The sequence below is a fragment of the Peromyscus eremicus genome, chromosome 23, assembly GCF_949786415.1.
Source record: "Peromyscus eremicus chromosome 23, PerEre_H2_v1, whole genome shotgun sequence".
NCBI classification, from domain to species: Eukaryota; Metazoa; Chordata; class Mammalia; order Rodentia; family Cricetidae; genus Peromyscus; species Peromyscus eremicus.
Genome location: NC_081438.1, coordinates 27,919,075 through 27,931,548, shown reverse-complemented (window position 1 = coordinate 27,931,548; position 12,474 = coordinate 27,919,075). Strand labels below are relative to the sequence as shown.

General features: G+C 45.6%; 1 protein-coding gene across 1 annotated transcript; it reads right to left on the bottom strand.

Annotated features, from left to right (window-relative positions):
- Positions 1–4,594: 4,594 nt before the first annotated feature.
- On the bottom strand, positions 4,595–5,386 carry LOC131898618 (olfactory receptor 10AC1-like). The gene has a single exon (XM_059249806.1). It carries the CDS (start codon positions 5,384–5,386, stop codon positions 4,595–4,597), a length of 792 nt encoding a protein of 263 aa, XP_059105789.1.
- Positions 5,387–12,474: the final 7,088 nt, after the last annotated feature.

Here is a 12,474-nt window from a genome sequence, read left to right as displayed (position 1 = left end):
GAGCTGCCAACCTGAGTCCTCATGGTCATCTCTGATACTTCTGTAATAAATGACTCCAGGCAGCCGGGCGGTGGTGGCGCACGCCTTTAATCCCAGCACTTGGGAGGCAGAGGCAGAGGATCTTTGTGAGTTTGAGGCCAGCCTGGTCTACAGAGCGAGATCCAGGAAAGGCGCAAAGCTACACAGAGAAACCCTGTCTCAAAAAAAAAAAATTAGGGCTGGAGAGATGGCTCAGCGGTTAAGAGCACTGACTGCTCTTCCAGAGGTCCTGAGTTCAATTCCCAGCACCTACATAGCAGCTAACAACTGTCTGTAACTCCAAGATCTGACACCCTCACACAGACATACATACAGACAAAACACTAGTGTATATAAAAGAATAATAAATAAATTAAAAAAAAAGACTCCAGGCAAGGGTTCAATTATACAGGATTTGAGAAAAATGTCCCAATAGACAAGACCAAAGACCTGACATGAGGCAACTTAAGGGAGTGGCTATTTTGACTTACAGTTCAAGGGGAAACAGTCCTTCATGGCATGAAAGATATGGTCACATCTGACCACATTGCATTCAGTCAAGAGTAGAGAGTAGACAGGAAGTGGGGTAGGGCTATAGAACCTCAAGAACTGCTCCCAGACACTCACTTCCTTCAGCAAGGCTCCATTGCCTAAAGGTTCAATAATCTTCCAAAATAGTGTCACCTGCTGGAGACCAGGTGTTCAAACACATGAGCCTATGCGTGACATTTCACATTCAAATCAAAACAGCCCCACAAGCAACCTGGAGCTTTTCTTTTTTCCTTTTTCGTATTTCAAGACAGGTTTCTTTGTGTAGCCCTGGCTGTTGCTCGCTCTGTAGACCAGGCTGGCCTCGAACTCAGAGATCCACCTGCCTCTGGCTCTGAGTGTTGGGATTAAAGGTGTGGTCCACCACATTCAGCTAACCTGGAGCATTTCTATGGCTCTTTTTTACATCACAATAAATATTTAGTGCTTGCCCAGGGGCTTGGAATGGTGTTGCACGCATTTAATCCCAGCACTTGGAAAGCAGAGGCAGGAGGCTCCAGCCTAGTCTACAAAGCAAGTTCCAGAACAGTCAGGACTCTTAAACAAACAAAAAGACTTACCCAGGCTGGTGGGGTAGGCCTTTCACCCCAGAGCTACTTAGGAAGCTGAGACAGACAGATTTCAAAGGCAAGGCCAACCTAGTGTACAGAATGAGTTCAAGGCCAGCATGACTAATTTGATGAAACATCGGCAAAATAAAAAAATGCACACATCCCCTCTCAAAATCTAAGAACTGAGGATGTAGCCCAGTGATAGGGCACTTGCCTGGCACTCAAGAGCCCTTGGTTTGATCCCCAATACCTTTATCAATCAGTCAATCAATTATCTGTATGCCAGATGTGGCATTGCATGCCTGTAGTCTCAGCACATGGGAGACTGAGGAGGAAGAGTTCAAGTTCAAGGCCAGCATGGGCTCCAAAGGAAGGTCCTATCTCAAAAAACAAACCATACAACAAAAAAGCAAACACCTTTCAAGTCCATTTTATATTTGATTATTATCTTGTTTTATTTTTATTTTATTTGTGTGTGTGCAGATGTGCTTACTCCTGCATGTGTATGTGGAGATCAGAGGTTGATATAGGATATCTTCTTTAGTAGCTCACCTCTAAAAAAATTCAATGGCTGAAGAGATGGCTCAGTCCTTAAGAGCACTGGCTACTCTTCCAAAGGACCCAGGTTTGATTCCCAGCACCCACACGGCAGCTCACAACTGTCTGTAACTCCATTCCAGGGGATCTAATGACCTCTTCTGGACTCTGCAGGCACTACATACATGTGCTATGCAGACATATATGTAGGCAAAACACCCATAAATGTAAAATACAAATAAATAAAAATTAAAAAAAGAGTGCATACTGGTCTTGTAGAGAGCTCAAATTCAATTCCCAGCACCCAAATCAGGTGGCTCATGATGGCCTATAACTCCAGCTTCAGGGACTCTAACACAACACCCTCTTCTGGCTTCTGTGGGCAATTGCATATACAAGCACATACCTACACACAGATGGATAAATACTTTTTTTTTTTTGAAACAGGGTTTCTCTGTGTAGCCCTGACCATCCTGGAACTCACTCTGTAGGCCAGGCTAACCTCAGACTTCGAGAGATACACTGCCTTCTCCTCCACAGCGCTTAGGATCAAAGGTGTACAACACCATCACCCAGTGATAAATACTTTTTTTAAATTTAAATTTTTATTATTCTCTCTCTCTCTCTCTCTCTCTCTCTCTCTCTCTCTCTCTCTCTCTCTCTCTCTCTCTCTCTCTGTGTGTGTGTACATAACACTACACACATGTGGAAGTCAGAGGACAACTTCGTGAAGTTCGTTTTCCTCTTACAGCTTTCCATGGGTTCTGGAGACTCAAACTCAGTTGTGTGGCAAATGACTTTCCTCCCTTAGCCATTTCATTAGCCTCTCCACCTTAGTGTTTGACTGAGCATGGAGCCCGCTGACCATTGAGTTCTTGGGAGTCTCTGTGTCTTCAAGTCTTCATGCTTGCACAGAAAGCGATCTACTGACTGAGATATCTCTCCAGCCAGAGGACTGATTTTAGATGACAGTTGTTATAAAGAAGGGAAGTGGGGCTTCCCTGAGAGAATGATGATGGGGTTGATCTTGAATGATACAAAGATCTGCATAGGATGGAGCAAAGAGGTACCGGGAACCCAAGACGGTGCGAGCAGTGGGTGGTGTGTGAAGGATCACTCTGCTCAAATAATCAGAATCAGCTTAGCTTATTTGCTATGAAGAGATGCATACATCTTCAGTGTGCATAAGTCTTGATTGAGCTTTTAAAATTATATGTATTTATTGGGGGGTAGGGAGCCTGTGTTAGAAACTAGCTCTCTTCTTCAGCCATGTGGGACTCAGCCATTGAACAGGAGCCTTCAGCTGCTGAGCCATCTTGCTGGCCTAAACCAAGAATAATAGTATTTCTAGTACCCAGACAATGTTCCTGATACATCCCTTGCCAACTCAAGTGTTCCATTGGTCTTTGGACACCAGTCATTTTCAATGGCTTGTCCCTGTCTGTCATCTGCATGGGAATCCATAGTATGTACTCTGTGTCTTGCTTAATAGACTCTGTCCTACCTTCATGTTGACATTTTTGTTTGTTTCTGACTAAAGCAGTTCATTCCTTTTTATTGCTGTGTAGTAGGCCACAAATACTATACCTAAGTATTCCATAAATATGCCATAGGCTATTCATAGTTAGTCTACAGATATTTGCAGATACTTAAAAATATTTTATTATTACTGTGCATATGCATGCATGATGTGGGGTAGGGTGTGTGTGTCCTGGTTGGTTTGTAGAGGTTAGACAACATTGTGGGATTAGTTATCTCCATCTGTCTTTATATGGGTCTGGAAGATCGAACTCAGGTTGTCAGGCTTGCTCAGCAAGCAGCTTCACCCACTGAACTCTCTCACTGGCCCACGTTTGTGGATACTTATTTCTACTTTTCATAGTGTAAAGGATGCTTCTATAAGCTTTTGCACATCTATCTAAGAGCTTCTATTTGGCCAGGGCTTAGAGCATCAAAACAGAGATAGATTTTGTCCCTGGGGGGCCTTTGGTAGTGTCCAGTGACAGTTTGAAGATTTAATTTTACTAAGTTTTTTCTTTCACCCCTCCCTCCCTCCTTCTCTCTCTTTTTTCTTTCTGTATTTCCTTAAACGATTTTTTTTTCAGAAAGGGTCTTACTACATATCCCTGGCTGGAACTTATTATGTAGACCAGGCTGGCATCGAACTCACAGAGATCCACCTGCCTCTGTCTTCTGAATGATGGGATTGAAGGCATGTGCCTCCACACCTGGCCATTTCCATATTTTTTTGTTTTGTTTTTTGAGACAGAGTTTCTCTGTGTAGTTTTGGTGCCTGTCCTGGATCTCACTCTGCCTCCCGAGTGCTGGGATTAAAGGTGTGTACCACCACTGCCCAGCCCCTTTCTATATTTTTAAAGACATTTTAAAGACATTTAAAGACATTTAAAGGGATTCATGTATTTCAAGCTGGCCTCCAGAGCTCCATGTAACCACGAGGATGACCTTGAATCCCTGCCTCCACCTCCCAAGTGCTAGGATTGTAAGTGTGGGCCACTACCCCCAACTTCGATAGAGTTTCTTTTGTTCTGTTTTGTAGACAGGGTCTTCCTGTGTAAGCTCATCATGCCCTTGGATTTTTGATCCTCCTTCCTTTGCCTGCTGAGGGCTAGAATTATAGGTGTGAGCCTCTACACTTGGTTTCCAATATCATTTTTTGGTTGTCACATCTTGGACAGCAGATGCCACCAGCATCCAGTGAGTGGAGGCCTGAGGAATTGCTGAACATGTACCCTCACTACAAAGAGCTATGTCATTCTGAATGTGAGCAGAAGCATTGCTAGTTCAAAGTTTAGTTTGGAGGTCTTCAGATGCTATGACCAAGCTTATATCCATCTGGCAGGTGATGGGGAGGTTATGGATGATGGCTCTGGAGTGGTGTGAGTTCCATCAGTGGCTCCAACAAGACCTGGCATCCATAGTTAGACAAGATCAGCTTGCTGGACCACCCCCATCGTCCTCTGGCTGACTACCCGTTGGAGGGCACCCTGCATATCCCGATTGCGCAGTGTGTAGATGGCCGGGTACAACAACGGTGTGAGGTTTATGTAGATGAGGGACACCAATTTATCTTCCTCCAAGGAGCGGCTGCTCAGGGGTCTGGCATACATGGCTGTAGCACAGCCATAGTGGAGCACAGCCACGGTGAGATGCGATGCCACCGTGTTGAAGGCCTTGCGGCGGCCAGCACCATCCCCCAACCCCAGGATGACCACCAGTACCCTGGTGTAGGACAGCAAGATAAGGATTAGGGGCAGCACCAGCAGAAGCATGCAGGCTGCCAATAACACATGTTCCTGAAGGTCCCGGTTCCCACAGGCCAGAACCAACACAGCTGGGAGGTCACAGAAGACATGATTGACAAGGCCACCACGGCAGAAAGGCAGCTGGAATATAGCAGTGGTGAGGCCTAAGGCTAGGACAGAGCCACCCAAACAGCAGGAAGCTAGAAGGGCCCAGCAGAGCCCAGTGGTCATGAGCTGAGGGTAGTAGAGAGGGTGGCAAATAGCCAGGTAGCGGTCCAAGGCCATAGCTGCCAGCAGCAGGCACTCAGAGCCACCCAGAGCCACAAATAGACCCATTTGGGCAGCGCAGGTAGAAGGTGCCACTGCCTGGCCACCGGGAGGCAGGAGGAACCCAGCCAGCATTCGGGGAGTGAGTACCAGAGTATAGGCCACCTCTACTGCGGACAGTGAACCCAAGAAGAAGTACATGGGTGTGTGCAGAGTGGGTTCTGCCAGGGCCAGACTCAGAATGAGCAGGTTCCCAGCCAGGGTGGCCAAGTAGAGTGGCAAGAGGAGAGAGAATAGCAGCACACGGAGGCCCTGGGGCCACCCTGAGAAGCCTAGGATAACAAATTCCTGTGGTGCCGTCCAGTTGGTCTCAGACCAGTGGCTCTGGTTGGGGCCTGGTGGAGGACAAACCAGAGAGAAGCATAGTGGTGGACATCTTCCTCCCAAGATCCTTTATCTTCTCCCGGACCAAGAACTCTGTGTCAGCTCTCTATAGCCTTCCCTATGACGGTTCATTTTATTTTATTATTTTTTAATTATATGTATCTATGTGTGTGTGTGTGGGGGGGGGTCAGAAGAGTACTGGACCCCCTGGAGATGCAATTACAGGCTATTGTGAGCTGCCCAGTGTTGGTGCTGGCAACAGAACTTGAGTCTACCAAGTCAGCCAAGGGTCTTTATGAGCAATAGCCCTGTGTATTGTGGATTAAGCCATGGTGACTACTAAACCTGTCTCGGGACTGAGCCCTCCCCTTCGCTCCACACTGTGTTCAAAGCCCAACCCCCAGCATTTCTACTCACACACTAAATTCCATCTGGTCCTTCTTTGACTTGATTCATGGTTTTCAAGCCAAACCTCCCTTTCTTCTGGACACAGAGCTGACCAGGCTTGGAAATAGGTATCCCTGGATCAATTCTCTCTCCAGTGCCTTCAAGTAAAATGAGGGGTCACATCCTGCCAGAAGAACCTCATTCCACACTCCCTTCTATCTCATGATCCTCATTTTCTCTCTCCTGGATGGTCACAACTGACTCTAATGGGTCCCTTCTCTCCCAGTAAGAGTCTTAAATCACATTTTAACATCTGTGTGTATGTGCTTGTGTATATGCACATATGCATGCATGTGTGTGTGTGTATGTGTGTGGAGGCCACATGTCAACATCAGGTGGCTTCCTTAATCTCTCTTCATCTTATTTTTTGAGACATGGTCCCTCATTGAAATTGGGCTTAGACATTCTGCTAAACTGGCTGGCCACTAAGCTCCATGGATCCTCCTGTCTCTAGCTCCACCATCCTAGACATTATAGGTATGTGCCATTATGCCTGGCTTTTTAACGTGGTTCTGGGACTTGAACTCAGGTCCTCATGCTTGCAAGCAAGCACTTTACTGACTGAGTTATCTTTCCAGCTTCACATTTTATTTTATTTTACTATGAGACAAGGTCTCTATGTAGCTCAAGCAGACTTGGAGTTTCGTGATCCTCCTGCCTCAACCTCCCAAGTGCTAGGTTTACATGTCCTTCTAATGACTTCACCACCAACTACAGTGAGCTTTTATCAAGAACAGATGTCAGGTCCTTGCTTCATCATCTCATCCTTGCTTTTCAGATGAATTCACTTTCCTCAACTCAGCTCTCAATATCCTTCATGATGTTGAGTATAGCTTCACTGCTATATCAGTCTCCTCTCCGCACCATGACCCGTTAGAAGGTCTCCATTCCCACATGCTCTCTATCTTTTCACCTGCTGTTTTCTTTCTGGATTTCCTTGGAGACTTCATTTTGTCTATCTGGAAATTTTTAGGCTGAGTGTGTAACCTTGTAGTATAGAATTCATCTAGAATCCCCCAGTGAGGGGCTGGGGTGTGGCTAGTAGTAGAGCACCTGCCTAGAATCCCCCAGTGAGGGCCTGGGAGCATGGTTCTGTGGCAGAGCACTTGTCTAGCAGGCGTGAGGCTCTGGATGCCATCCCCAGCACTGCCAACAAAACAGAACAAACTATAACACACACACACACACACACACACACACACACACACACACACACACACACACCCCTGTAGACTGTCTGGAAAAGTTCTATTTAATCTCCAAGGCTGCTGTACTTATATGCCTGTCCACAGGCAGGCTGGATGTCACTCTCTGAAGCTACAGTTGCCACAGCAACACCATTAACCTCAGCCTTCTAGGATGGACAGTCTGAGCTATGTCTGTGCAGCTTGCTGAATTACTGAAAGTCGAGGGATCAGTTTAATGTTCCTCCATCCTCACACATTTGTGCTGCATACCCGATCACCCTTAGTTATCTCCCCATCCTGGGTTTCCATCCCTGGAACCTCAGAGAGCCCCCAGCCTCACCGTTTCCTACAGCAATTGCTCCAGACTCTGCTGGATTCTCCCTAAACATGTTCTTGGCACTTGTCATCACTGAGGCCATCAGCTTCAGCAGGAATGTGCAACTAATCACTTTCCTATGCAATACCTCCCTAAACTATTACAATCGATCCATTGCCACACTCAGCTACCAAAGGTCATGTTAACTATGACTTGCATTTTCTCTCCATTCTGTTCTTATCCTCCACGCCTTAACATTTTCCTTCACTGTTACCATCACCATTTTCATCATCACCATCATTAGCACCATCACCAGCACCATCATCATTTTTTTTGTGGTGCTTCATATAGAACCCAGGGCCCTTTCTGAGTGCTAGACCAATGCTCTACCATTGATTGACATCCTTACCCCCTAATAATTTTGGGACAGTTATGAAGCAGCAATAAAAATAATTTTATGGTTGGGGGTCACCACAACATTGAGGAACTGTATTAAGGATCGCAGCATTGGAAAGGTTGAGAACCACTGCTCTAAATCCTCCTGCTGCAGCCCCCTGAATATTGGGAGTATAGGTATTTGCTACTACATCCAGATATTTTTAATTTTTTGAGGAGCCTGAAGTATCATTAGAGGCCAAGTAAGCATTCTGCCATTGAACCTTTTCTCTAGTCCCCCTTGAAAACGAACTCAAGCTCTGGGGTTGAAGAGAGGGGCCCGAGGGAAGGGAAAGTAATGCCTTGTGAGCATGAGGACCTGAGTTCAATCCCCAGGACCCTTTTGTTGTTGTTGTTTTTGTTTTGTTTGTTTGTTTATCCAGGTGTGGTGACATACACATCTATAACCCCAGCAATGGGAAGGTAGAGATAAGATTCTTAGGGCTCACTGGCCAGCTAGTGTAGCCTAGTTGGTGAAATCATGGCAAGCAAAAGACCCTGTCTCAAACAAACAAACAAATCAAAACAAAACAAAACAAAACTCAAGGTGGATGGCACCTGAGGAACCACAGCTGAGGTGACCTCTGGTGTCCATGTGTACACACACACATACCTGTGTACTCTCAAGCATGCATGTACAACATACACATACAAAGCTAACTCAAACTTATTATCTCCAAGAAGTTCAGTGGGTTGGGTCCAGTCTTTGCTTCCTTAGAGGTGCTTACCCACCTACCTTCAACGCCATGAGACAGAGAGAGTAGGCTGAGGTGAGGTCCCACCATCACTGGAGCTGTCCTCTGTAGTTAGTCAATGGTCCCTCTCCTCACTGGAGGCTCCTGATGGATTATGGTCATGTTGCAGAGCTCGGCTGTGCAGGGAACCATGAGCTCAGCCCTTTGATGCTCACTACAAGATGTTGTGCAGGGCACATGTCATGGCCATTATAAAATGAGAGTCAGGCCTTTATGTCTCTTCTACAGCTGTTATTTTGTGGCACTATAAAAAGTTGAGTTTGTGGTTATGGTTTTTATTTTCAAAATAAACCATCTTTTTTATTTTTTATTTTTTCAGGCTTTTTGAGACAGGGTTTCTTTGTGTAGACCTGGCTGTCCTGGAACTCGATCTGTAAGACCAGGCTGGCCTGAAACTCAGAGATTCACCTGCCTCTGCCTCCTGAGTGCTGAGATTGAAGGTGTGCACCACCACCACCTGGTTATAAACCATCTTTTAAAAAATATGTGTGTGTGAGCACATGCACTTGCCCATGTGTGTGAGTCACACTGGCTAGAGGTCACCCCAGAGATCTTCCTCAACAACTCTTTTCTTTTTAAAAGACTTTATTTATTTTGGTTCTGTGTATTTGTGTCTCTGTGTGGATATGTGCGCCTATGTGTGGGTGCCTGAGGAGACCAAAAGAGGCTGTTGGGTTCCCTAGAGCTGGAGTTACAGGCGATTGAATCACCAAATGTATGTGCTGACAACTGGATTTGGCTCCTCAGGAAGCAGCCGGTGCTCTTCACCACTAAGCTATCTTTCCAACCTGTTCACCTTTTTTTTTTTTTTTTTTGAGACAAGGTCTGTCACTGAACCTAGAGCTCACTTATTTGGCCAAGACTGGTTGACCAGCAAACCTCTGTGTTCACCTCCCCAGCACTGGGGATGTAGACACACATTGCCACACCTGGCTTCTACATGAATACTGGGGTCTGAACTCACATCTTTATTCTTTCAGGGTGAACACTTTACCCACTGTGCCTCCCCCAGCCCCCATCTTATTCTCTCTCTCTCTCTCTCTCTCTCTCTCTCTCTCTCTCTCTCTCTCTCTCTGTCTCTCAACAAGGTTTCTTTGTGTAGCCCAGACTGTCCCTGAACTCACTCTGTAGCCCCAGGCTGGCCTCAAATTTACAGAGATCTGCCTGTCTTTGCCTCTCAAGTGCTGGGACAAAAGGCATGCACCACCATGACCAGCTTCATCTTATTCTTTTAAAGATAGTTTAGGCTTCTCAAAAGAGCCTAAAAATATTAAGACATGGTGGCAAATGCCTGTAAACCCAGCACTGGAGAGGTTAAAGCAGGGGGATTGTGAGTTCAGGACCAGCTTGGGCTTAATGATGAAACCCCATTTCAAAATCACCAATGAGGACAGCAAGGTGGCTCAGTGGGTAAAGGTACCTGCTGCTAAGCCTAATAACCTGAGTTTGATCCCCAGGACCCACACTGTGGGAGGAGAAAACCCATTTCCTCGAGTTGTCCTTTGACCTATGTATACAATAAAGGAATAAGTGGATTTTTTTTCTGAAGGTGTGTGACAATCCCTTAACCTAAAGACTTACCAGGCAAAGGCAAGCAGATCTCTGTGACTTCCAGACCAGGTTGGTCTACCAAGCAAATTCCTGGCCAACTAGGGCTACATAAGTGAGATTCTGTCTAAAAAAATACTTTAAAGCAAATAACTATATAAACAGAAGATGATTAACTTGATCTAAGCACTACACAATATCTAGACATATTCAAACATACCTTTCTTGTGTTTTTGAAAAAGATTTGTTTTACCTGTGTGTAGGTCTGTGAACTACATACATGTAATACCATGAGGAAGCCAGAAGAGGGCATAGGATCCCCTAAGGCTAGAGTTAAGAGACCATTGTTAACCTCCACATGAGCCCCGGGAATCTAACCCAGGCCCTCTGGAAGAGCAACTGGGGCTCTTAACCACTGAGCTATCTCTCCAATTTTATGGTTTGTATTTTATTTGTCCCCCCCAAGACAATTTTGTTTTTATGTACCAGTTAAAAAATTTTTAAAAAGCCTTTTGACTTTTTTCAAGAGCTCATGAACAAGTCTGTAGGCCAGGCAGGGTGGCACATGCCTGCAATTCCAGCACTTGGGAGGCTGAGACAGGAGGATCTCGAGTTTGAGAGGTATGCTTAGATAATGAGACCCTGCCCCAACTTTCCCAACTATCATCATCACCATCATCACTGTTATCACTACCATCACCACCACCACCACCACCACCACTACCACCACCATCATCATCTTGGAAAATAAGAATAAAGCTGAGTGTGACGGCATACACCTTTAATCCCAACAACTCAGAAGGCAGAGACAGGCAGATCTCTGTGAGTTCATGGCCAGCCTGTTCTGCAGAGCCAGTTCTAGGTTAGTCAGGGCTCCATAGTGAGACCCTGTCTGAAAAAGTAATAATAATCAAGGGCTTGGACTGTTGCTAATATGTGAGGCCTGGAGTCAATTCTCAGCAACTCAGAGAAGAAAAGGAAAAGAAAAAGAGGGAAGACATTGGCTTGATTTAGAAAGAGAAGTCAGTTGGCAGGGGTTGTTAACCTAAGCATAACTGGGATGGCATTTTTGGACAGATCTTAGAAGAATCTTTGAACAATGTACCTATTTCAAAGGCTCTTTCAGGCCAGTGAGGTGACTCGGTAGGCAAAGGCACTTGCTGCTAAACCCAGTGATCCAAGTTCAATCTCTAGGACCCACATGGTGGAAAGAGAGAATTGACTTCTTAGAAGTTGTCCTTGGACCTCCACGTGTGTGCTATGGAATGTATGTGAGCACACACATGCATGTGTGCACGCACATACACACGCAAATGAATAAAATATGTTAAAAACAAACAAAGGCTATTCTTAGCTGTCCCAGTGTGTGTAGGTGTCTGTATACGTGTGCTGGTACACACTGCATTCTGCTCTGGGCTAGCCTTAGGTATCAGTGAGTTCTGGAACTTAGTCTTTGATATGGTATGGTGTTATTATTGAAACAGGGTCTCATGTAGCCCAGGCTGCCCTAGAATTCATTATGTAGCTGAGGATGACCCTTAACCCCTCCCACCTCTTCCTCCTTGAGTGCTGCCATGACAGGCATGTACTGACTGCCACATCTAGTTTCTGTGCATGCAAGACAAGCACTCTACCAACTGAGCCAAGTCCTCAGACCTCTGATGTGATATGTTACCCAAGCCACATTTCTCTCCTAGTGTCAGGTTCTTCACCTGAGGGGTCTGATGGGGCTTTGGGGCTCACCTGTGTTTCAGCTGAGATCATACTTATTGGCCGTCAGAGATCACAGGGAAATTCTCGTCTTCTTGAACACTAGCAGCATCCTCAGCCAACAGGGTGGTGTCAGTGCTTGTTTTAAATGATGTGTGTGGTGCATCTGGTGGAAGGGTCCCTACGTTTAGGAAGAATCAATGAATTAAAAAAAAATACCAGGGCTGGTAAGAAAACTCAGTGGGTAAAGGTGCTTGCCACCAAGTCTGCCAACCTGAGTTCAATCCCTGAGACCCACTTGCAGGACAGAACTGACTCCCAGAAGTTGTTCTCTGACTGCAACATGTGCCTTTTGCATTTGCGCATGTGCTCGTGCACACGTACACACTCTCACGCACTTGTGCGTATGTGCACACACACACACACCAAACAAACAAATAAATGTAATAAAAAATTAAAAAAAAACTGGGCATGGTGATACACACCTTTACTCCCAGCACTTTGGAG